This window comes from Anolis carolinensis, chromosome 2 (genome assembly GCF_035594765.1).
Source record: "Anolis carolinensis isolate JA03-04 chromosome 2, rAnoCar3.1.pri, whole genome shotgun sequence".
Classification (NCBI taxonomy): domain Eukaryota; kingdom Metazoa; phylum Chordata; class Lepidosauria; order Squamata; family Dactyloidae; genus Anolis; species Anolis carolinensis.
In genome coordinates this window covers 156,989,411-157,013,691 of record NC_085842.1, presented here as the reverse complement: position 1 = coordinate 157,013,691, position 24,281 = coordinate 156,989,411, and the positions used below count along the sequence as shown (strand labels likewise).

The 24,281-nt window shown below is 40.5% G+C and overlaps 1 protein-coding gene across 4 annotated transcripts in view; it reads right to left on the bottom strand.

The window, feature by feature from the left end:
• Positions 1-880: 880 nt before the first annotated feature.
• Positions 881-24,281, bottom strand: part of cacnb3 (calcium voltage-gated channel auxiliary subunit beta 3) — a 51,202-nt gene continuing 27,801 nt past the window's right edge. For all 4 annotated transcript variants that reach the window (XM_008104024.2, XM_008104023.3, XM_062970906.1 and 1 more), the window contains 12 exons: positions 23,643-23,765; positions 21,415-21,537; positions 20,416-20,531; positions 19,935-19,987; positions 18,668-18,687; positions 17,907-17,987; positions 17,752-17,810; positions 17,532-17,641; positions 8,384-8,535; positions 6,940-7,035; positions 5,313-5,471; positions 881-4,216 (listed from right to left, as the gene is read on the bottom strand). In XM_008104024.2, the coding sequence (XP_008102231.1) occupies positions 3,902-4,216; positions 5,313-5,471; positions 6,940-7,035; positions 8,384-8,535; positions 17,532-17,641; positions 17,752-17,810; positions 17,907-17,987; positions 18,668-18,687; positions 19,935-19,987; positions 20,416-20,531; positions 21,415-21,537; positions 23,643-23,765 (1,407 nt within the window). In that variant the 3' untranslated portion in view covers positions 881-3,901. The remainder of the gene's footprint in view (positions 4,217-5,312; positions 5,472-6,939; positions 7,036-8,383; positions 8,536-17,531; positions 17,642-17,751; positions 17,811-17,906; positions 17,988-18,667; positions 18,688-19,934; positions 19,988-20,415; positions 20,532-21,414; positions 21,538-23,642; positions 23,766-24,281) is intronic.

The following is a 24,281-nucleotide window of genomic DNA, read 5'->3' as shown; positions in this document are numbered from 1 at the left end:
AGACTGTGCTTTGAGATGGCTTTAGTTGACTGATATGCTCAGTACCCCAACAGAAGTCAAAACCTTGTGCTGTACCATCTCTGCATACAGGCAGATTAATTTTAACTGCCTGTGTTGACAAAGCAGACTTTCTTTTACTAAATGAACACTTCTATGAAAAAATTGTTATAATGCAGAGATGAAAACATCTAAGGTAGCAAACAGCAACCCTAAAGAAATTTGCTATGGAGTCTAGTTTGTGTGTGTGTGTGTGGGAACTGGTTTTTTTTTTTTTTTTTACTAAAAATCGCTTAAGATTGCACCAAATATAATCAAAGGCCAACTATAAAAATACCAAATTGATGATGTGCTCCAGGCTCCTCCAACCACCTAATTCTTTTGCTTCTCTAGCATAGCTAAAGGTCTAATTCCTACTGCATGTTCTTGATAATGCCAAGATTTGCAGTAAGTGTAAGTGATGGGGAACAACATTCCACAAAAGAATGTGTGTTTCATGTGATAGCTTCATTATAGGGAAACTGAGGAAAAGTGAAATGATTCCCATTAGTTTCCAACGAACTCTTATGAAACAACAGTGCATTGGCCATAGAACAGCTATAGAGATACTCAGTTTCACAAACTGTTTAAAATATTTGCGTTAAAAGTTGTATTAGGCTCACTTCTGTTTTCTTGTTAAAAGCCAGTTGTAGCTGATTTGGATAACGGTATTCTGGGAGCTAAATGTAAAATATCTGGAGGACCAAAGTTTGGAAACCACTACTTTACCGTGACATTAGTACTCCACATATGCCATTTAAAAGCCCAGCTGAATTCCAACCACGTGGACTCGCATAGCCCGGTCTCCTCCTCCCGTGCTCCAAATAAAGACAGAACACCAATATTCTATAAACAGCAAATGCTTGTTGTTTCAAACTGCTTACAAGTTGTTGGGGAAAGAAGTGCCCTCTACAAAAGAAAAAAGAATCGTAACAAAGCGGTTGCCACAGTGGCCAGCGGAACGGCAGCCGCAGGGATAGAACCCAATCTCCCTGGGCCCGAAACCACCGAAGCTGGGAAGCAAGAAGCAGCTTCTCCCTCAGCTCTTGGCAGTGTAGGGCACGTAATTGACACTCAAATGACTCCCGATGACAGTGCGCAGTATATACAGGCTGATTTCAGATAGGTGTACGTGCTATTTAGGGGCAAGGGGCTGCTGTCCACTGCCAGTGAAATGCCTGAAGGTGTCGGGGTAGGCAGGACGGAAAGGCATCGGGGTTGGAGGGGCTGTGCATTAGGAAGCAGGCAGTGGGGTAGGCTCTGGCCCAACACCTCTTTTCTCAGGACAGGACCCAAAAGAAATGAAGGTGGGGATTACCCACCCAGCACCTCTCCCTCTCCGCCCCACCCCAAGACTGACTATGGAAGATCAAGGCCTCATGCAGTTGGCAGAGAAATGCGGGCAGGGTGGGATTTTTTAAAAACACACATTGTGGCTTTACAGATGTCTTTTCCTGCACCAGCTCCTCCACAGAGTTGGTGTTGCTGTGCACAGACAAGGAACAGAATCCACAAGAGGAGAAGGAAAGGAAAACAAAAAGATCAAATCCAGGCTGAGCCTCTAGACTGCCATGCCAAAGAAATGACAACTCACCCATTATTTTAACCAAATCATAAGTCAAAGTTACTCTCGACAGCCCTAAAACAGCCATTTTGAGTGCAGACTGCTGTTTTTCTCTCTTTACCACCCCATTTTTTTACCCCCTGTGGATTTCCATCAGAGAAAAAGCAGCTGCAGGAGGTGTGTTTAGTTTGAGTGGATCTAGACTGGAAACTAGGAAGCACACTTCCCTCCTGGAACTCTCCTGCCCAAAACCACAGCCTCCCAAACATGTCTTGGGGTCCCATCTGATAGGCTTTTGTTTGTGCCTATTCAGCCTCCCACCTTCCAAAGAATCCGTTTGATTCGGCTTTCGGTACATGGAAGCCAAATTTGGGAGTGAGGCGGGAGAGAATCTTTGGATGGCTTTGATTTTGTTTCAAAGCACATTTTGACACATTGCAGAATCTTGTTTTAGTATTTAGCAGAGCAATGTGAAGATAAGGTGACATAGCTCACTCTTCTTGGCTGCATATGTCTGCAAGTAATCAAGTTAAAATGCAGACATCCATTGTGTACCTTCAAGTTGTTTCCAACTTACGGCAATCCTATTTTAAACCGTGGTTTGCTTAATCGGTTTTAGTTCGATACTTGGGTTTTAATTGTATATTTTATGATGTAAATATGATTGATTGGGTAAGCCACTCCGAGTCCCTTCGGGGAGATGGTGGTGGCATACAAAAATAAAGTTATTATTATTGTTGGCAAAATTGGTTCATAAGGGAGTTTGCCCTTGCATTCCTCTTTTGCCGAGTGTGTAACTTTCTCAAGGTCACCCTGTAGGGTGAGCAGCACATAATTTGCTTCCAACCTTTTGGATCCTATCTTATGTCTCCATTAATGCAGTAAATAAAGGTGGAAAACATGTTTCTGGACCGTATCAATTAAGACTACAGGTAACATAGTCACAGAATGTCCCCTGCTCCTATTCTGTACTTGTAGAGAGAAAGAGTGTACCAAAAACTAAAAGTTGAAACTAATACATAGTCTTTGTCCTTATATATCTTCTTGCATAAAGGAATTTGGGAGCATTGCTGCATGATAGTTTCCAATCCATGCCACCTGAAATAGTACAGGCCAGCATAGTTCAAACTGATCTGCTGCTTATGGTCTGTGAGGCACCAAAGTATGTGCGAAAAATGATCACCAGTACCACAGAGCTCACACTCGGCCTTCTACCTGTTTCAACTGTTTGGGCTGACTTGCTGATCACAGCCATTCTTACAAGCTAACTTTCTTGTGCCTTCATCAACCACTGATTGCAAAACAAGGATTAACATCAAGTCCTATGGCAGGGCAGAAACCAACTTTGTTTCTTTTGCTCATAACATTGTACTTAACCCATCAGACAAGCTTTTCACAGCATGGTACCCTTCGGGTATGCTAGACCATTTGTGGTTGTATGCCTTCCAAGTTATTTTCGAATTCATGGCAACCCTAAGGCTATCATGGAGTTTTCTTGGCAAGGTTTATTCAGAGTATGCTTTCACCTTCCTCTGAGGCTGAGAGAGTGCCACTTCCCCAAGGTCACCCAGTGGATTTCTATGAACAAGTGGAGATTTAAACCCTGTTCTTCCAGAAGTCTAGTCCAAAACTCAAATCTTTGCACCACACTGACTCCTATGGCAGACCAGAACTACTTTTAATCTCCAACAACTGTAGCCATGCTGGCTGGGGGAATGATAGGCTTTGTAGTTCCCTACATCCAGGAGGGATTCTGCTGAGAAACGTTGCACAAGGACAAGACAACCAGGTATCCTTGCCCGTCCATCCTCCTTTGCTCTAATAATGCAGCCCTCTTCTCCATAGAGTTAGAAGAACAAGAAAGCCACATCTTCCTAGTTCCTTTCTTTATCTGAGCCACGTTGTCTCTCTTCAAGAGATACTGTGAGCCTAACTCCTCCCCACCCTTTGCTGCTTGGAAAATGGAACTGGGATGCAAAAGCTACCAATGGAATTTACCCTGCAAGGACATTTTCCGGGGCCCTCATCATTGACCCCTAACTAAGGTGAATGAGAGAATTCCCCCAACCTGCATGTAGGAATCAGGCAGCTGTGGCTGAGTTCAGAGGGATTCCAAAGATAGCACCTGTATTCTGTGGGTCTCAGCTGGGTAGGAAAAGAGAGGAAGGCTTAGGAACAGGCAATTGACTCAATCTGGGGGCAACAGTGGTGGCGGGGCAGAGGCGGCAGCATCCTCCTTCCTCCTTCCGCCTCCCCAGCTGCCGGGCCCAGGGGTGGGGGGGTGTCCAGCCAGAGGGGGTTTCAGTAGCTGTCCTTGGCCCAAGGCCGGTTGCGCTGCCAGTTCCTCTCGTTGTGGTTGTGCTCGGACTCGCGCTCCAGGAGACGGTCCTGGGAGTCGTGGCCGTTGGTGTTGTGGAGGCTGCTGCTGTGGTTGCGATGAGGCTGGTACAGGTCGGTGTAGGCATCCGAATACTCATCCTCCAGGTGCCGGGAGCCACGCTGAGACGAGGCTGTCCAAGCTTTGCGGGAGGCATCATTTGTTTCATCCGACTGCATCAGGCTGTCGTGCTCCACTGGGGAACGCTCGGTACCTGGCTCGCCCTGTGGGGCCTGGTTCTGGGAGGGAAACAGGCAGGATGTCACAAAGCCCTCTTCACAAGGGAATCCCTCCTCCTCCCACCACCAGCCTGGCTCTTGTTCATCCAAGGAGCTGGCCCCTGGCCTAAGGAAAGTCAACTGCACCTGTTAGAATTTAATTCATGATTATGTCTGCTACTCTGTGAACATTTCTGTGGAAGTCTCCTGACGCAATACATCAGAATTTACTTGTGAATAGGATACAGTGCATACGTAAAACTATTTTCAAGAACTACCTTAAAGAGATCTTAGAAAAGAGCAATCTCAGCTGGATTGTGGCCATAAATCTTAAGACTATTTCAAGGAGAATTCAAAGACATTGCCATGTTAATCTGGAACATCAGTATGGTAAGTGATCTTGGGGCACCTTTGAGACTAGCTGAGAAAAAGCTGGTAGCCTAAGCATCCATAGATGCTAAGACTACTTTCTAAAATGCAGTCTATGCTTCCAACTTATTTCTCTCTGTTTCTAAGGCACTACAAGATCCTTTTGCATTCTGATGTTTCATTCAGAATATGTAAAGGTTTTATTGTTGAATAGAAAGTATAAATCTGCAGGTATTACTTCAATGTCTAGTTTGAATATAGGTTTATGGGTTTGGAGATTTCTAGTGATTTGGGTAATGAAGAGGTACACCCAATGCACCACAATAAACACACTCATTACGACATAGTCAAAACATTAAAGTTTCCTCTGACGACTTTCTTCAAGCTACCAAGTTTGACTCTACACAGAGCTTTCCGCTCTTCCTAAAAGTCAGGAAATATAATTAGAGATTGCGCACATGACTAAAACAAGAAATTGGGAATCTGTGAACCTCTGCCCCATTGACAATGCTGAATTGGCTTGATGGGCATCGTAGTCCAACAATTTCTATAAAGCCCATTTCCATCTCTTGCACTAAGCAGCACGATTTTCAGAGTTTTCAGGGCAGCATACACCCAAGTCGCAAATGTTGGGCTGGACAAAAAGGCTTATCAGCCTCCCAGAAACATCTAGTTTATTCCCTATTAGCATGCTGGGCTAGTGAGATTTTGGGTGTGATTCAACAGAGCTTTCCTTTTTTCACCATACCTGCAGTCCTGGGATGGCAGTAGAAGGTGTTATGAGGTTCTGGCCACCAAGAGTGTGCGCAGGGTGGTGGGTTGCCCGCCAGTATACCTCCAGGTACTCAGACAGGTGTTCACAGGCATCCTCCAGCTGGTTCTCATCCAGGATCACATCAAAAAGTTCCTTGGAGGAGGAGGAGGGATATGGGGGGAAGGATAAGAAGCAAGAGTAAGAAGGAACAAGTATCTCAATAATATAAGTGCAGGCTTCACCAAGCCAATGGTCACCAATGAGCTGGGAAAGATGGGAATGAGTTGCAGCTCTATTTATCCAGAGGACAAGAGATTGGAAAAGTTTAGAGCAGTGACATCATAGACAAAGGAAAGGACAAAGTTTAGAAAGTTCAGAGGTGAATATCAAGGAGTGAAGGATGCTGATACAACTATTAGCAAAACTGCAGCCTTTAAATGTTTCCCAATAAAGCGCAAGTCCAGTGAAATGGCATTCTTAGAATATTTGTTAAATTATGTAGAGGCAATGCAGGCTGGAAATCTGAAATACTCCAGAATCTGAAATCTTTCATCTGAGTGGCTAAGATAGTGACACCTCTGCTTTCTGATGATTCAATGTACACAAACCCTTTCATGCAAAGAAAAAAAATGAAAATATTGTATAAAATATTATCAGATTATGTGTATAAGGTGTATATGAAGAATAAATGAATTCCATGTTTCGACTTGGGTTCCATCTCCAAGATATCTCATTATGTACATATCTGCAAAAACAGCTAACCAAAAATCCAAAGCACTTATAGTTCAAACCATTTCAGATAGAGGATATTCAATCTGTACTTAATTTGTACAAGAAAGAGCTATTTGGGGGATCATAATTCAAGGATACTAAATGGTAGGAAGGCCTATGGCAGTGTTTCTCAACCTGTGGGTTCCCAGATGTTTTGGCTTTCAACTCCCAGAAATCCTAACAGCTGGTAAACTGGCTGGGATTTCTGAGAGCTGTAGGACAAAATACCTGGGGACCCACAGGTTGAGAACCACTGGCCTATGGATTTGTTTTATACGACTGGGTTAGTATAATTTATTTCATTGAACTTTATGGTTTTAACTTGGTTTTAACTTGTATGTTTTATTGGCTGTAAGCCACCTTAGGTCCTTGAGTGGGGAAAGGCAAGATATAAAATTCTTTAAAAAAAAATAAATTTGACAGTGAATGTCCTTCTTAGAGCATGGTGGAGAGACTTTTCTTCTCTGGAGAGACTGGGTGGCCACCTGTCAAGAGTGCTTTGGTTGTATAGTCCTGCATGGCAGGGGGTTGGACTGGAGGCCTTTGTGGTATCTTCCAATTCTATTATTTTAGTTTTGCATGCATATCTCTATCATGTGCTTGTAACACTCCTTAAGGATAGGTAGGCAAGGCCAGACTGTTGTACAGGAATGTGGGAAAGGCACTCTGTACATGCTCAAAGACCCATTTCTGCAGAGGAATGACCATATGTGAGAGGAGCATCACAGAAGCTGTGCCAAAAAAGGGGTGTCAAGAAGGAAGTGGGTCCAGCAGGTGAGTGAGGAGCGCAAGCAGCAGAGACCAGATAGGAAGAGACAGCATACACCACACCCTTTTCTTGGAAACTCACGGGAGGACACTGCACAAGCTTGTCAGCAGCCATCATCTGCACATTGAGATGCTTCACCTGTGATTTCCCTCTGGACTTGATCAGTCGCTGCAGCACCTGCCACCAAAAGAAAAAGAGGTAGAATCAAAAGATGTCAAATGAGCCACTAGATCAATGTGGGTGTCAGTTCCCCAGAATACTCCATCCAGCAGTTGTAGTCCAGCAACCATTATGAACACTTCTGCTCTGGATGCTGAGCTACTGCAAGCTTACTATGAAATCATTTGGTGTCACTGTCTCTTAGCCTGCAATGCTACATTTACGAAGCTCTACCAAGCTACAAGACTGTAAGAAGACATGGTTACCTTGCATAGCATGTGAGCAGGCAATGCAGGGGTCTATTGACTAATGCTGGTATCTCTTCTTAGTTTGCAGGAAATGGAGTAAGTTACAGTAGTATTACGACAAGTTCCACATGTTCTCCTATTAGGTTATGTCAGGTTTGTGAGTGGATTGCCTGACATCTTCCTACTGGATAAAAAGCAACCAGGGAGCCAGCATAGTGAAGTGGTTTCAGCACTGAAGTAACACTATAAAGGAAGGACCAAGGTTCAAAATTCTGCTCAGCTATGGAAACCCTGTGGATGACCTTGAGCAAGTAACACTCTGTCAGCTTCAGAGGAAGACAAAAGACAAAACTCTGGACAAATATTGGCAAGAAAACCTCATGCTAGGTTTGCCTTATATCAGAAAACAACCTGAAGGCAGAAAGCAACAACAACTGCTGCTATCTTGGTGCTAGAATTCACAAAGTAAAGAAAATGTCAGGAAAACCATTCAGAAGTCTCACATATAATTTATAATTTGCTTCCTAAATGACTGAGTTTTTGCTAGGCAGTTAGCTGATTAAGAAGGATCCTTCTACCAGAGGGTGAAAGAATGGGAGAAGTACTTTTCTGTGGCTTAGTATCCAAAATAAGAGCTGCCAGGTCTGCAGGTGGAGACTTGCCATGTTTTGAATGCTACGAATAAATCCAAAGTCAAGATAGCTGCACTTTCTCCAACCAACCCACATATCCAGGTTTTTTTACTGTATTATTTGTACATCACCATATCCCGTGCTGCACATATCAGAGAATTGCTCCGTTTTCTACTTTAACAGCCAGAACAGATAAAACTACAATCCAGGTATAGATTTATCACTGGACTATAATGTGGCACAAACCTTGAGTTGCAATTGTTAACTTTATGATTTGTAAAATTATACATACACATATATACATAATCTTTGTACTTTCCAGAAAAATTAACAGAATACCGTAAAGGTTGCAGCACAACCTAATTGGAAGAAAAAAAATCTCCCAGCGCAACACAAGAGGGCAGTAGAAAACAGAAGACAAGAATTTGGGATTCAGAACAAATGATGCTTCAAGCCATAGGAAAGAGTGGTACAAGCTTTGCTTACCTTTGGGGAGGAGACCTTGACGTAGACAATGATGGGGGCCAGCGAGGTTTTGGCCAGCTGTGCGGGGTGGTTGATAGTGTCGGCATCCAGCACCACTAGCTGCAGTGACTTGGCCAGTTCAAATATCCGCTCGATCTCACTTTGGACCTCAGCTGGGAAGAGACAGGAAAGACTGTAAGCTGGACACCCCTCTCTGCCCAACATTATTTCTGCCTCCATCCTTCTGTCATCAAAACCTAGAGGCCTCCCTCTCCGTTTCTCACTTCCATTTCTCCTCTCTGCTTTTCAATGCATTCATTTTATTGTAGGTCTGAGAACCATTCACATCTACAGTATTTCTGCTTTGCAAGAAGCTGCAAGGAAGGACAGGGAAGAGCCTGACCTACTCTTCCTTACTCTTGGCTGCAAAGTAATCCTGTCTCCTGTTTTGATCTTGTCCTTTCAGTGGCATCTGGCAACAACAGTTCCAGCAGAGGCCAGCTGGTTGATCTAAGCAATATGTAGCTAATAATTAGTGTTTGTGTTTCTTCCCTCCCAGCTCTCTTCTATTTTGTGCTGCTTTTTAAAAACTGCTTTAAGGACAGGGAGTATATGTGGTCATACTCTGAGAGTTAGACTTCAACCAGGGTTCAAACCTCTGCTCTGTCATGGAAACTCACATAGCAACCTTGGACACATCCCATTTTCTCTTAGCCTCAGAAGAAATCAATGGCAAACCTTATCTGAATCAATCTTGCCAGAGAAACCCAGGGAGATGATCACAATATGTTGCAGTTGACTTGAAGGCACTTAATAACAAACCCTAAGGACAGGGGCTGATTTATTACTAAAATTCACTAGCTACCCTGGAAGCCTTTATAGTTGAAGAGCAAATTTTAAGTAACCAAGTGAAACTGCAAAGAACAAGAAAAGCAGGGAATGAGTCTGAAGAAATTCAAATTAGGGGGACAGAAGAAGACCCAAGAACAGAACCAAAGAGGGATACTGGGACATCGAAGCACTATAAGTGTAGAAAAAAAGAGTAAGAAATTAGATGAGAGGACAAACTGTAGTTTTGTTTTTCAACATAACTAAAGAGGGAAGGAGAGCCAGCATGGAGTAATGATTCTGGAGAGTAGGATTTGAATCCTCACACAGCTATGGAAATCCACTTGGGCAAGTCAGCCTCCAAACAAGTCAAAGACGAATCTTCCCTGAAAAAACCTTGCCAAGAAAACCCTATGACAGGGTTGCATTTGTGTCATCATAAGTCAGAAATGACTTGAAGGCACAAGACACAAGACACAGTTAGCCCTATCAGCTTATACATCAGAAGAGAAGGTTCTGATAGTTCATTTTTGTGGGCTTTAATTAGTGTGTAAATGTCAGCCAATAAGCTATGAAATTTAAGAAATGGTAAGCCATTAACCGGTGGAAGAAGTTACAAGAGCTGGCCAGAAAAGGGGGAGTCTGAGGGACCATTCACATTACAGTTAGCCCTCCACATTTGCAAGTTTAACTTTTAGAAGCAGATCATAGAATTGCACTGGAGCCCCTAGAGCAGGGGTCCCCAAACTTTTTAAGCAGAGGGCCGGTCCACAATCCTTCAGACTGTTGAGGGGCCAAATTATCATTTGAAAAAAAATGCAAACAAAAATTCCTATGCATACTACACATGTCTTATTTGTACTTCAACAACAACAACAACGAAAGAACAATACAATATTTAAAAATGAAAACAATTTTAACCAACATAAACCTATTAGGATTTCAATGGAAAGTGTGGGCCTGCTTCTGGCCAATGAGATAGTCAAGTTAATTAGGATTGTTGTTGTTGTTGTTGTTGTTGTTGTTGTTGTTGTTTTGTGCCTTCAAGTCATGTCAGACTTTGGCCGAGCCTAAGTCTAAAATTAATTATTTATTTACTGCATTTATTTACTACATTTATTTACTACATTCTCACCTCGAAGGGGACTCAGAGCAGCTGTAGGTACATACAATATATTATTAGCATAACACAATATTAGCATTATATATTACTATATTGAACTATACCACTATACTATTATATAATATGTAATGTATAACATATAATTAATATTATTATATTATATTACTATTGGTATTATATTGTATAACATAAGATTATTATCAATATCATATGTACATACAATATATTATATTATTAGCATAACACAATATTAGCATTATACATTACTATATTGAACTATACCACTATACTATTATATAATATGTAATATACAACATATAATTAATATTATTATATGGTATTACTATTAGTATTATATTGTATAACATAAGAGAATTATTAATATCATATGTACATACAATATATTATATTATTAGCATAACACAATATTAGCATTATATATTACTATATTGAACTATACCACTATACTATTATATAATATGTAATGTATAACATATAATTAATATTATTATATTATATTACTATTGGTATTATATTGTATAACATAAGATTATTATCAATATCATATGTACATACAATATATTATATTATTAGCATAACACAATATTAGCATTATATATTACTATATTGAACTATACCACTATACTATTATATAATATGTAATGTATAATATACAATTAATATTATTATATGGTATTACTATTAGTATTATATTGTATAACATAAGAGAATTATTAATATCATATGTACATACAATATATTATATTATTAGCATAACACAATATTAGCATTATATATTACTATATTGAACTATACCACTATACTATTATATAATATGTAATATACAACATATAATTAATATTATTATATGGTATTACTATTAGTATTATATTGTATAACATAAGAGAATTATTAATATTATATGTATATACAATATATTATATTATAAAACTGAGGGCGGGGGCCAGGTCAATGACCTTGGAGGGCCGCATCCGGCCCCCGGGCCTTAGTTTGGGGACCCCTGCCCTAGAGCTTCCTAGAGAGAAGCTCTAGGGATTCCATTGCAATTCCTTTCTAGGCATTTGTAAGGCCTTCAGTGTGATTCTATGGTCAACTGACAGTAGAGTTGTGTTAGAGGACCTAGAGATTCCTAGAGAGGTGTTCTCTCAGGTAAAAAAGTGAGGTTTTAAAAACATTTTCCTCTTTTGTGGGGTTAATAACTCCAGTAAATGTGGAAGGGCCACTGTACATCACTGTAGTGCTATGAATCCAGTTTAGGTGCCATAGAAGGCCTCCAGACATATCAGCCAGGAAACTCTTCTGATACCTCAGACTAAACTGTAAAACCCAGGTTTCCATGGGATATTGCTATGTTAAGTAAAGTCAAATACAGTGCTATAACTGTCCACATGTAGAGGGAATATCCCCTGACCTCTTCATTCCCTCCCAAAATGTTTCAAAGGTAAATCTCTAGCATCTGGCCAAAGCGGTAACAGAAAGTAGATGGTTTAAGAAGCCGAAAGAATTGAGAATAAGTGATGCCCTGGTCTTAAATGAACATAAGGAAACTTAAGTAAGCTTGGGAGAGAAAGGATCCTGGCCTCAAGCAGCAGTACGGTGAAGCCAAGACTCAGAGGGTCTAAGCCCAATAACTTTTTCACTTGAGACCATTTATTACCCTGAACTTCAATCACCTCTGTTCTTTCTGAGTTGAACTGCAATCCCCAGAGTAACTAGAGGAGAAATGTATTTTCTTAAGAACAACTTATTATTATGAGCTGCTTCTGCTGAAATCCAAATTACGTGAAGCTGATTTGGTTCCGAGTTGGAAAAATCAATTAACTCTAGTTCTAATGAAGAGGAAAACTGCTAGAAAATTTTTTAGATCAATACAGCCACCTGCATTTTTTGGACTCTCTGAGGCTATTGCTAGAGAGACTATCTTCAAAATTTACCACTATGACGATGGAGCCCCCAGTGGTGCAATGGGTTAAAGCCTTGTGTTGGCAGGACTGCTGACCAACAAGTCAGCGGTTTCAATCAGGGGAGAGTGGGTGAGCTCCCTCTGTCAGCTCCAGCTCCTCATGCAGAGATATGACAGATGCCTCCCACAGGATGGTAAAATATCAAACATCTGGGGGTCCCCTGGGCAACGTCCTTGCAGACAGCCAATTCTCTCACACCAGAAGCAACTTGGAGTTTCTCAAGCCATTCATGACACACACAAAAAAACCACTATGGCACTTGGACTCAAAAAGCCACAAGTAATTTGGTAAATGAGAGATCATTGTCTATGTTCAACCCACTGATCTCTCACTGAGCCCAAAAGCAGAGAGAGTACTAGAGGTTTTGTCCTTGGTATGATTTTAAGAGCTAAATGTGGGAGAGTTAAGAAAAGTATACAGTACTTGATAGATGAATTTTACTTCCAATCATAAAGGATAAATGTAGGAACTGCCTTAATGTGACAGTACAGAATTTACTGATGAATCTAACATTATATAAAATTTATATATACTGTATGTATGTATGTGTGTGTGTGTGTGTGTATACTGTATATATATATTTACCTGGTAGATACATCCTTCACAGTGCAGGAAGTATAGTGGAAAAGAATAGTAAAATATGGCAGTTGGTATCCTGGGGGGAAATTAAAGAAACCCAATCACCAACTTCTCCTCATTTGCTAATAATGGCAGGATATGTATAACTAATTTTTCAGTCCCCTAATTTACTTTGGATTAGTGTTGGTTTACATTACAAAGCCTAACTAAAAATTGATACATGGCACTATGAAAACTTGAAAACACTATATGACTCGTAGTAACTATTTTTAATTTTTTTTATCCACTATATCTCTGGTGAAGTTGAGCACATTTTTAAAACTACAAAAATCTGATTACGAGAAATAAAATTAAGCTGAGTTTGTGCATACCACTTTCAAAGTGACTTTGATGATCTACAAAATATTATCATTCATCTCCAGACTGCAATTGCAAACTGAAAGATGCTTATCTGGGAATAAGTTCCAGACTTCCGGATATACACACATTGGGTTGCATACTGCTATTTGATCTTGGGATGATTATTACTAGCCCGTCAATACATGTTTTGGAAACATATAAAATGTATTCTTAAAATGTTATAAGATGTCTTGATGGAGCACAAAAGTTATATTATAAAAGTATAGCAGTGTTCAGTACTGCATGAGATAAAGAGAGACTGAAGCTTTGCAGGTACATTCAAGGAGACTGATGAGGTTATCTATACAATTTGCTTTTACGGTTCAATGTCAATACGAGGTGAAAAAAAATCTGATTCTCCCAAGCATTCTCATTCTTATATATGTCCTTCTTTATAGAGTACAAAAGTCAAAAGATGCTCTTCCATTCAATCACATCCCAAAAACATAACTGCAGAGATAACATTTTAAAAGCCTTAGGTAATATCATCTAAGTGTGTAATCTCGTCTCACTCCATGTGAAATGGTTCATTTTATAGATTTAAAAAGCAATGGAAAAATCAGAGATGCAGTTCGTACCATATTCAACCTGTAAAAATGGACTGAGATAACCCGAAAATAAAGCAGGTTTGAGAAATTACAACAATAGCAGCTGTCTGTGAGAAAATGCTCCTTTTTCAATAATGCTATACAGTCAGCCTCTACATTCACTGAGACTAGGGAAGCAATACCCCTGTGAAATAGGAAAATCTGCAAATGTAAAAAAACCTGTATTTTACCTGAGAGAATGCATCTTTAAGGATACATCTACATTGTAGAATTAATGCAATTTGACTGCTGAGACCCAGTGCTATGGAATCATGGGAATTGTAGCTTTACAATGTATTTAGGCTTTGCTGACAAAAGATGCTGGTGCCTCAACCAAACTACAAATCCTAAGATTCAATAACATTGAGTCATGGCAATTACAGTGGTGCCAAACTGCAATAATTTTACATTCGAGATGCACCCTAGGAATCTCTAGGTCCTCCAGCATATCTCTATAGTCAAATTCCACTGGATGACCTACATTCCTAAAGAGAACATGTAAATTAAATCTTTGAAAGTCAAACAAGCCAGGACTGTAAACAATTTGGACTGGGCAGATTACGGGCTGACCTAATGTTCAAAGGCTCGTTGAAACATTCATGTCTTCAGCTCTTTATGGAATGTGGACAGGGTGGGGCCTAGTCTGATCTCCTTGGGGAGAGAGTTTCAGAGCCGGGGGGGGGGGGGGGCACCACCGAGAAAGCTCTCTCCCACATCCCCACCAACCGTGCTTGTGACGGAGGCGGGAGCGAAAGAAGGACCTCCTCGGTACAGCTAAGTACCCCCGCTCATTCGTAGGGAGAGACACGGTCACAAAGATAAGCAGGACCCAAACCGTTAAGGGCTTTGTAGGTCATAACCTGAACTTTGAATTCGGATCAGAAAATTATCAACAGTCAGTGGGGCTGCTTCAGAAGAGGAGTCGTATGCTTCCTGTAACTAGCTCCTGTTAGCAACCTCATTAACATCAGCAAAGGGTTTAGAAAATGAGATCATGGGGGGAAAGGGTGTTAAGAATGAAAGAGAGAACTATTTGTATTAAAATTCCTGTGAATATTTCCGTTGATAATCAATCCTAAAGATTCCTGATAATTTGTTAGGTTTTGAATATTATCCTTTAACTGTAGTTCATGTAAGCTTCTCTTAAATTAAATGTCTCTGAAGAAAAGAGCGCTCTTAATTATGTTTTTAAAAAGAAATTTCTGCATCACACTTCTAGTGCCAAACAGTGTATAGCAGTCCCTAAGTTACAAACAAGATCAGTTCTGTAGGTTTGTTCTGAAGTTGAATTTGTTTGTGAGTCAGAACAGGTACATTTTTAAAGTGTAACTCCAGACAGATAGATAGATATGGATAATATAGGGGAGGGTTAACACCACTGTGGTGTTTCTTTTGCTGTCTGTGCCCCTGTTCAGAAGATTTCACCTCACTTTCTGTCCCTGTGACAATTGGATTTTGGAAAATTTGGCTTGTGGTGGGAACAAAGATTGGTGACAAAGCTTCAATGGAGACACCTTTTCCCAATGATAACTACTTCTGGAGTGAATTTCCCTTCCTAAGGGTAGATTTCTCTCACTTCCTGTTGCCTCACCCCTGTTTGTAACTGTGAGTCGTTTATAAGTCCGATGTTTGTAATCCTGGGACTGCCTGTATATCCAAAATTATGACGGTTAGTTAAAAAATATTTGCACCCTGGTTATATTAAATCTTCTGTTGGCTGCACTGTCTTAGTGTTTTCTGTACTAAGCCGCTGTTTCCCCAGTCACTGCTGTGCAGTTTTGGAGGTGTTACGTTTGTTTTTTTATTTCAAGTGCATTAAAAGAAAAAATGGTTGTCCCCTTGTGATTTGCACGAAAGAAGAGTGATTCATTTTTTGTTCCCTGAGAGTGTTCTGGTACCGATCTTTATCCAAGACTTTGTGTATAGTATGGAGAAAATGTTTTGTTGCGAAGAAGTGTAGGAATGGATAAAGAAGTTCAAGAAAGGTTGCACAAGTGTCAGTCATGATGAAGGAGCCAGATGCCCTTCCATGTCCAAGACTGATAACAACATTGGGTGTGTATGTGAACTGATTCAGTTGGAAAGATGAGACAACAGATTCTGTGACACTTGCTAATCAGCCATGGCTTTGCCTTTGCAACAGTTTACAACAGATTCTGGATTTCCAAAAGTTGTGCAAGATGGGTGCCAAAACAACTCACAGAAGAGCACCAACAGAAGGGTTTGGACATCTGCAAACAAAATTTGGACCAATACTCTAAGGAAGGTGAAACTTTCTTAAAAAGAATAATTACTGGTGGTGAGACATGCATTCATCACTGCAGGCCTGAGAGTAAATAGCAGAGTATAGAATGGAAACATCCTCAACTGCCAACCAAAAAAAGTTCAAAAGGCAACCATCAGCTGGAAAATGGATGCTTCCAAGTGTTCTGGGATTCTGAAGGGCCAGTACGGGAATATTATCACGAAAAAAGTTCAAAAATCAACAGTGCTCATTATAGTGAGAAGCTCAATGAAGAGCTGAATCCTAAAATTGGGAAAAACACTAGAGTACTGCTATCGAAAGGTGTTGTGTTGTTGCATGACAATGCATGTCCGCACATTTCAGATAAGAGATACTCAGCCTGCAAAGCTACCCTGCATTTTCTATAGTAATGTGTGCTTAACAATTTTATATATGTTATTGTAAGCCGCCCTGAGTCCCCTACTGGGTGAGAAGGGCGGGATATAAATATTGTAATAAATAAATAAATAAATAAACACACTTGCACATCCACATACTGAAATATTGGTCCCTATTTCCAGTATGAAATGATACTGTCCATCAAATTCTGTATCATTAGTTTGACTGTGATGAACTAATTTCTGATCCCTTATGATATCAGATGTTTGAAAGAAAAAAAGGAGAAAAAAGAGGGGAATCTTCACATTGGACACTACTGAAGAAAAAAAAACACAGGATCATGAGAGCTTCAAACTAGAAGTAATTCACTGAGGCTGGCCCATTTTACCAAGTGTACAATGCCTGCTTCACAGCAGCACAAAACATCTACATAGTGTTGCCATCTGTTTGTAGAGATTATTCATATTTCAAGAGCTTGGACGTTTAAGCAGAGACATATAAGCAGAGAACAGACTTTCTCTTTTTTGTTTCAGGCAGGCAGAACTGTGTGTACAAACATAAGTCATTACTGGATCCAGGTTTATGTGTGCAAAAGAGAAGAGCATGAGTCATACTAACTACGCTTATAAAAACATTAATAAGAGTAAACGGATCCATTTTTTTTAAAATGCAGTTACGCTGTTTCTACATGACATAATTACTTCAAAACCCAAAATTGTGATACAGGTTAATAAGGATTATAATGGTGCCCCGTGACTTGTATTACTGCTCCATATTTAACAATTGACATAAAATGATGCTACTAAATTAGATACTCACGATTGATACATTCTATTTCAAGGGGAGCTCTTTCAATGTGTTCTTCCTTTTATAGCAATTATTCTAAAGTGAGTAGTAGAACTCATGATTTATTGCTGCTGAATTTTGCAAGATCGCAATTCAGACGTTCTATGTTGTGTGTGATCGATGGAGGACAACATGGCTCTGCCACACAGGTTTGGGCCTGCCTATTTCTATCACTGTTTAGTGACCTGATAGGACTCACCAATGCTGGACCGGGTTGTGGATCGCTCAATGATGGCACGCTTGCCCGGGTTGTTGAGCACGGAACGTTTGGCCAATGACAGGTCAGCAGTGACGCGTGTGATGGAGATTCTGAAAGACATGATGACAGGCAACAAGCATGTGAGCCTCCCTCACTTGGAGATGAGGCTTGGGGGAGGAGGGGTCAGGACTCTCTTTCTTCCAGAGAAAAGAGTTCTTACCGGCCATCAAATCTGTGCTTCAGGAAATCAAAGAGAGCTTTCTGCATCATGTCTGTCACCTGAAAGAGAAGACAGACAGGGCTGAAGGTGTTTTGGCCAGGGGACTGCTGTGTATATTTGGAAGTCTGAGTTTATTGCAGAATTTCAATACATACCTCATAACCTTTTAGGGAGGGTCCCACCAGCACAACTGGCCGCATGGAGGGCACGACATCATATGGGGGAATGTGCTCGGTCTGAAAATGAAAGGACATGCCACATAAAATAGCAGTTCCCTTACTATGCCACTCTAGAAGTAGAAGCAAAAGGGTACAGTACAACCTCTGTATCCATGGGGAATATGTTTCCGGATTTAGTGTAGATATGCAATGCCACAGATAATAGTAAACGTATTGAGATAAAAGACTTTTGACCCAAAATGGAATACAGAAGTAGAGGAAGACCTAACCTAGAAAATGCCTAGAAAAGATAAATCTTGTCAGGCATGGATAAATGAAACTGTGAATGCCTGTCCTGTGGTCATGGGAGATCATATTGTATAAAGAAGTATGGACTTGCAACTTCAATCACCATGACTGCAAAAGAACAGGCACTAGATCCCCCCTTAATCCTCTCACTTTCCATTTTTACTGGGGAATCAGGTTTCAATCTTTCTACAAGGCAAATCTCTGTCTTCTACAGCACACATGGTTGCTGAGGCCTAGAAAAACTCCTCCACCGGCACCCATAGCACACTGCAGACCAGCAATTGGCTATTCCAATCCAAAGCAGCTCCTCCACTGGAGATCAGACTCTAGCATCAATGCCAATTTGCTCCAAGTTAGACAGAATAAGCTCAGAATTTTCCAGACTAACCTAGGAAACTGGAGGAAACCACCCAGCATCCAGGGGAGTAATCCCAGCATTAAGCCCTTACCTGCTTTTGCTTCTGTTTCGCTTGTTGGAAAAGAAAGAAAACATCAAGCTATTAACAGTTACGAATCCGCAAATATGAAAGACTACAGGAAGGATGGGAACTCTTGTATCAATGGTCTACCTTCTAATTTTAGCTTTCACCCCAACATCATACACATCATGTTATGAAATCCTGTATTAAAGTTGAGGCATGGGGTTAAAACAACCTTTGTCCAAGTTGAAATCCCAGCACTGGAAATCAGAGCTTATGCTTATGGCTGTGTACATCTTATTGCCCTGGACAAAAATCTAAATATATGCCATTTTGTGATAAAATGTGCATAATTTATCTACTGTTCTGCAGGGTTTATTCTGGATGTTACTAGTTGTGGGAGAAAGACAAGATGCCATCTATGCTCAACAGGGAAACACGCACTCTTAGACAACTAGAGATCTTGTTTAGCCTATATATATATATCCAGTATTGTCACGTGTCCACTCATTTTTGGCAATACTAGTTAATGCTTAGCTCATAATGAATAAATCCCTTCTCCTTTAGAATCTAAAGAGTGCCTCTGAGTGTGTGCAGTTGGTATGAGGTAGAAATAGAAAGTGTTTCTTTTGACGGTTCTGGTAAAAAAAAAATCAGCATGGAATCCAGGGGGTATAACTACTTGGTAACCACAGATTAAATTCAGATTTGTCCTATATTTATAGGAACTTGCCTGTGAAATCAGATGCAAGAATATGGCTAGCTTTAGGATGTTAGCCAAAGATAAAAGAAATATAACATTTTTTCTGTGTGGACTTTTCAGAGAGAAAAAGTGGCAGCTCAGGATGGCGGAATTTTGTGTGAAATAAAGGTCCAAACTAATTTCATAAACATTAAGAAAATGTTTCCTTTGAAAAAGGAAGTTGCTCAAATTCTCTTAGAAAATATAAAATAATGACCACACACTAAGAAGATAAAAACTGCATCACCCTCATGGAATTTTAATTTGATTTATCTCATCTTCCTCCCACCATGGTGAGATTATTACTCTCATCCGCTGTTCTTTGAAATGGACACCCTATTTGTATTGTTGTTAAGCATGCTAACACTATCAAGTATTGTATGCACTTTCAAGCATACTGCTGCTGGTATAAATCCTATATATTTTCTTCTGTTTGTTTTTAATAAGTGCTGGGAAGAATTCAAGCAATTCAAGAAAGACAAATTCTGCATCTAGTAAGATATTTACACACCACACAGGCTTATGGCAAACATGAAGCCCTGTTTACGTCTTTACCTAGTGATGGGGGAGGCGATCGCCGGTTGCTGATGGCAGGATTGCCAGACTGCCTGGTTGAAGAAGACAAAAGTCAGTACAACAGTGTGGAGAAAGCATAAAGGTTAAGCTAATGTATGTTTCTTTATAATTGGAAATACATGCTTAGAAGATATAGGAGAAACCTGTACAGAGGATGCTCTCATGAAGTCTAGTTATATTGGAAGAACAGTGTTACACAGCTGAGGTGACAGAATCATAGAACTGGAAGAGACTACATGGGCCTTCCAGTCCAACCCTCTATTATGCAGTCATCTGTATATGCACAATAGGAAAAATTTGAAGTTTGGCAGGGTGAATTGAGTTCAGTTAGCAAAGAACTTTGATAGTGTACTTCTATATTTAAAGACAGACGCCCACTATCCACAGAAAACGATCACACATCCAACTGATTTGGGTGGCATCACCACAACTGCATCCCTTTCGCCCTTGTCCTTCTCACCTGGCTTTCTGCTCCTGCTTCAGCCGTATGGCCTCCAGCCGCTGAGGACTGGGGATGAAGGCGATGTCTCCCCCCTCCTTCACTAGCCGTCCGATCCACCAGTCATTGCTGTACTTCTAAAAAGATATTGTTGTACAAGGTCAGAGACCACATTCCTGCCTAGCTTCTAAGTTAATCTCTATACATATTCTGGAAGCCACATCAGGTGGAGAACTGATCCCTTCAAATCGGAGGAGAGTAACTGACAGTGAACAGGTGAGTGAGCACTAATAATCCCTTTACTCATTAAAACTCAAGGCAGCAACTGAGCTCAGAAACAGAGGTAGGAGTTGTCTAGTGCAGCCATTTCTCATGAGCCTCCAGGTGACAAGAAAGGGAAGGAGTTTGAGAAGGTCCTCTACTTAAGGAGTGATGAACCTTGGCATGCCAGAGGTTTCTTTTTGTTGCCCTGCGCTATAATGTTCCTGATCATCAAAAGCTAATTTGAATGTTAAATGTTCCCTGTTGTTTCTGAGAATCACTCACACTTAAGTCTTTGGTGAATATGGGAGGAGAAATTTCCAAGCCACCTATGCCTAAACCAGTGTGATCGCGGTCTGTACACATTCCTCAAACCTCAATGCCTCCCCAATATCCAACAGTTTTTGTGAGGGAGAAATCTAGTTATGTTCAACATGCATTGCTTTGGGTTGGGGTAGATGGGATTTATTCATAAACCAGGTGATACTTCTAGTCATTTCTGGTCCTTAAAAAGGCCTTTCCTAAAACAATTGAGATGAGGATATAGCAAAATGCTCTCTAGATGCTGCCTTATTAATTTAAGAACAAAATTGTGGAGTGTCAGTGAAGCATGGGGTGGGTGTGGGGAAGTGTAGCTCCTGAACTTCTGGTTCTCCCACCACAACACCACCATGACAACCTTTCCTTCCACTCCTGGAAGCAAAGGTTCCATTAAAATGACCAGTTTTCACCTATCTCAAATTCCTCCAGCATTCCCACCTCTTTGATGTGCAAGAAGTCTTTGGCTTCAAAGTTGATGGCAGAGCCCTGTACGGGGCATTCCTCATCCAATGCACCACAGTAGCTGACATTTGTACGGACAGCAAAGGCGACTGGCTTGTGCTGTGGGGCAGGTGGGGAGAGGCGAACAGAAAAAAATCAGAGACAAGACTGTCAGTATTGAGTCTACTGGGGTTTTGCCACTTCCCGTCCCGGAATAAAAAAGATCAGTTATGTATCATCACAGTCAAATTCAACTCCAGAGTACAGCAATATCAACCACTGGGGTTCAAGTGGAGGCTCATAAAATTGAGAAAACGGCACAAAATCTCAACAGAAAGTCACCTTATGTTGAATTGTTTCTCCTCCTGAATTGTTAATTTTAATTTTAAAACATTATTAGATTATAAGAATTGGGTAGAAAAGATTTTTTTCCTGATTAAATAGAAGTAATTATTATAATTCATTACCATTATTAGATAGGTATCAAAGCTAATATTTTATTAACTTTCTATAAAATAATTAGCTAATGTGACAAGTTCTATTTCATATGTGTATTACCAAAGGGATGGATTATACAAAGAAGTGTATTATATTAATAAGCTAAAGAAGATGGAAGAGACTTAATTAGGAAATAACTGTAGCAGCTGGGAAAAATTGAAGTCACTTTTACTTTTTACTTTCCCTTTTCCCTCTTATTTTCTCTGTCTCTATGCTTTTTTTCTCTTTTTCATTTTTTCTTTTACAGGTACCCAAAATGCTTGGAACTGTAAGAGTACTGGATTCCCCCCCTAATTTGCATATACATAAATAATGGAATATATTGGACTCAAGTCTAAACACAAACTTTATTTATATTGCATAGACATCTTATACACATAGTGTGAAGGTTATTTGATACAATATTTTGAAAAATTGTGTACATTAATGCATTAAGGAGTGAACATTTCACTCTCTCAGTCAACCATGTAGACAATTTTGGAATATTTCAATTTTCAGAATTCTGGACAAGGTGTGCTCAACCTCTACTTAAGAGTATCCCAACCTAAGAGCAATTTGAGTTAAGAGCTGTTGCTGGGCCTAGATTTCACTTTGACATAAGAGCAGCATTTTGAGTTAAGAGCTGGCGCAGAGGGCGTGGTAGCACGAGAGTACAAGGCTTTTTGGCTTCAAGGGAGCAGCCTCCGTGCCTCGTGCCTTTGTCTGTTTTGAAAGATTGCTGTCAGCTTTGCTGTTGTCAGCTTTGAGGAACTTTGGGCTAGTTGATTTTGTGTGGTTTTTATTCCTGGTATGTTTGTCTTTATGACGAGAAAGAGGGAGAGAGCAAGAAAGGCAGGGAGGGAGGCTGGAATGAGAACAGTATGAAGAAAAGGATGCTTCTGCCTCTTCACTTTGTGCTTCCTTGCCACAATTTTATGCTTCTACCATTTTAAAGTTGATCCTCTTTTTATTGTTCCACATGAATGTGCAGGTTTTGCCTTGCTGTTACACTGGCCAACACACATTTTGTTGCCTCAAATGTACTTCCTTGCCACAACTTTGTGCTTCTACTATTTTAAAATTAATCTTTCTTTTTTTTTGTTTGATGTGAATGTGAATTTACACATAATGTGTTATTGATAAAGTACCTTTTCTTCTTTAAAAACACATAACAAAAAAATCAGGAGAGATTTTTTTTGGGTGGGGGCAGAATGGATTAATAGCATTTCAATAGTAAATTTGCTTTGAGATAAGAGCATTTTGAGTCAATATATCACTGTAGTTGTTATGTAACAAGTATTTGCACATCTGCCCCCAGTCTACCCATTACTTCTTACACTGGCCCAATGAGATGTGTCTACAATTGTAGGATTTCTGCCGTTTAGCACCACTTTAACCTCAATCTCTGGTGGCAGCAGAATGGCAAACATTAACCAGTTGTCTAGTGGCACAGAGCAAGCCAGTATGGTGTAGTGCTTGGAGTATAGAACTAGGAGGTTCAAATCCTCACTTGGCCCTAGGAAACTTACCTGGGCAAGTCAAGCCCTCTCAGTCTTAGAAGAAGGCAAGGGCAAACCTCATTTGAAAACGTCTGCCAGGAAAACCCTGTGATAAGGTCACCATATCAAAAATTTCTTCAAGGCACATCACAACTCGTACAGAAAGTGTTGGATTTACTCAGAGGTTTCACAAGATGCTTTGGTTTTAGCTTGGTAATGCAAAGCTGAGAATAGTACTCCACATCATACCTTGGCCTTCTCAAGCTGCTGCTGAGCCTGATTCTCCACTTCCCGCTTCCCACCCTCGCGATCCTCCTCTAGCGACACGTCGGAGTCCAACGATGGGCGGCTGGTGTAGGAATCAGCTGAGCCCTGAGGAGAAGTTCAAAACCCCAATGAGGTAATGGATTCCTTTTGACAGGAGATCAAAAGATATCCTGGTTACAGGAGACCTATTTACAATCCAAGCATCCCGAGATAGGTTCCCCCCCCCCCATCAGAACACCTAAAGGGAGAAAGAAAGGTACTTCAGCCATAGAGACAGCTGTCATCTTCAGTGTTTAAAAACCTGCCAATTTGGGCTCCTACACAGGCTTTCAGACTGAGGGCCTTGCGAGCGACTCCTTTATAGCAACTTACAAGATCAATGCAACGACACAGCCTAAGGAAACATAACCCTATGCTATCTAGCTTTTGAAATCACATATGCACTCCCTCTTGCCCCATGCTGCTCTTAGGGCCAAACAGTCTACTGAGTCACTGGGGGCCATAGCTGAGCACATTGTACCTACTTTAGAATGCCAACTGCGGAAATACTAAATTGGAATTCAAGCAGCCTGTTCCTAACCTAATGTTTACTCAGAAGTATATAATCTGTGGTTTTAGGTT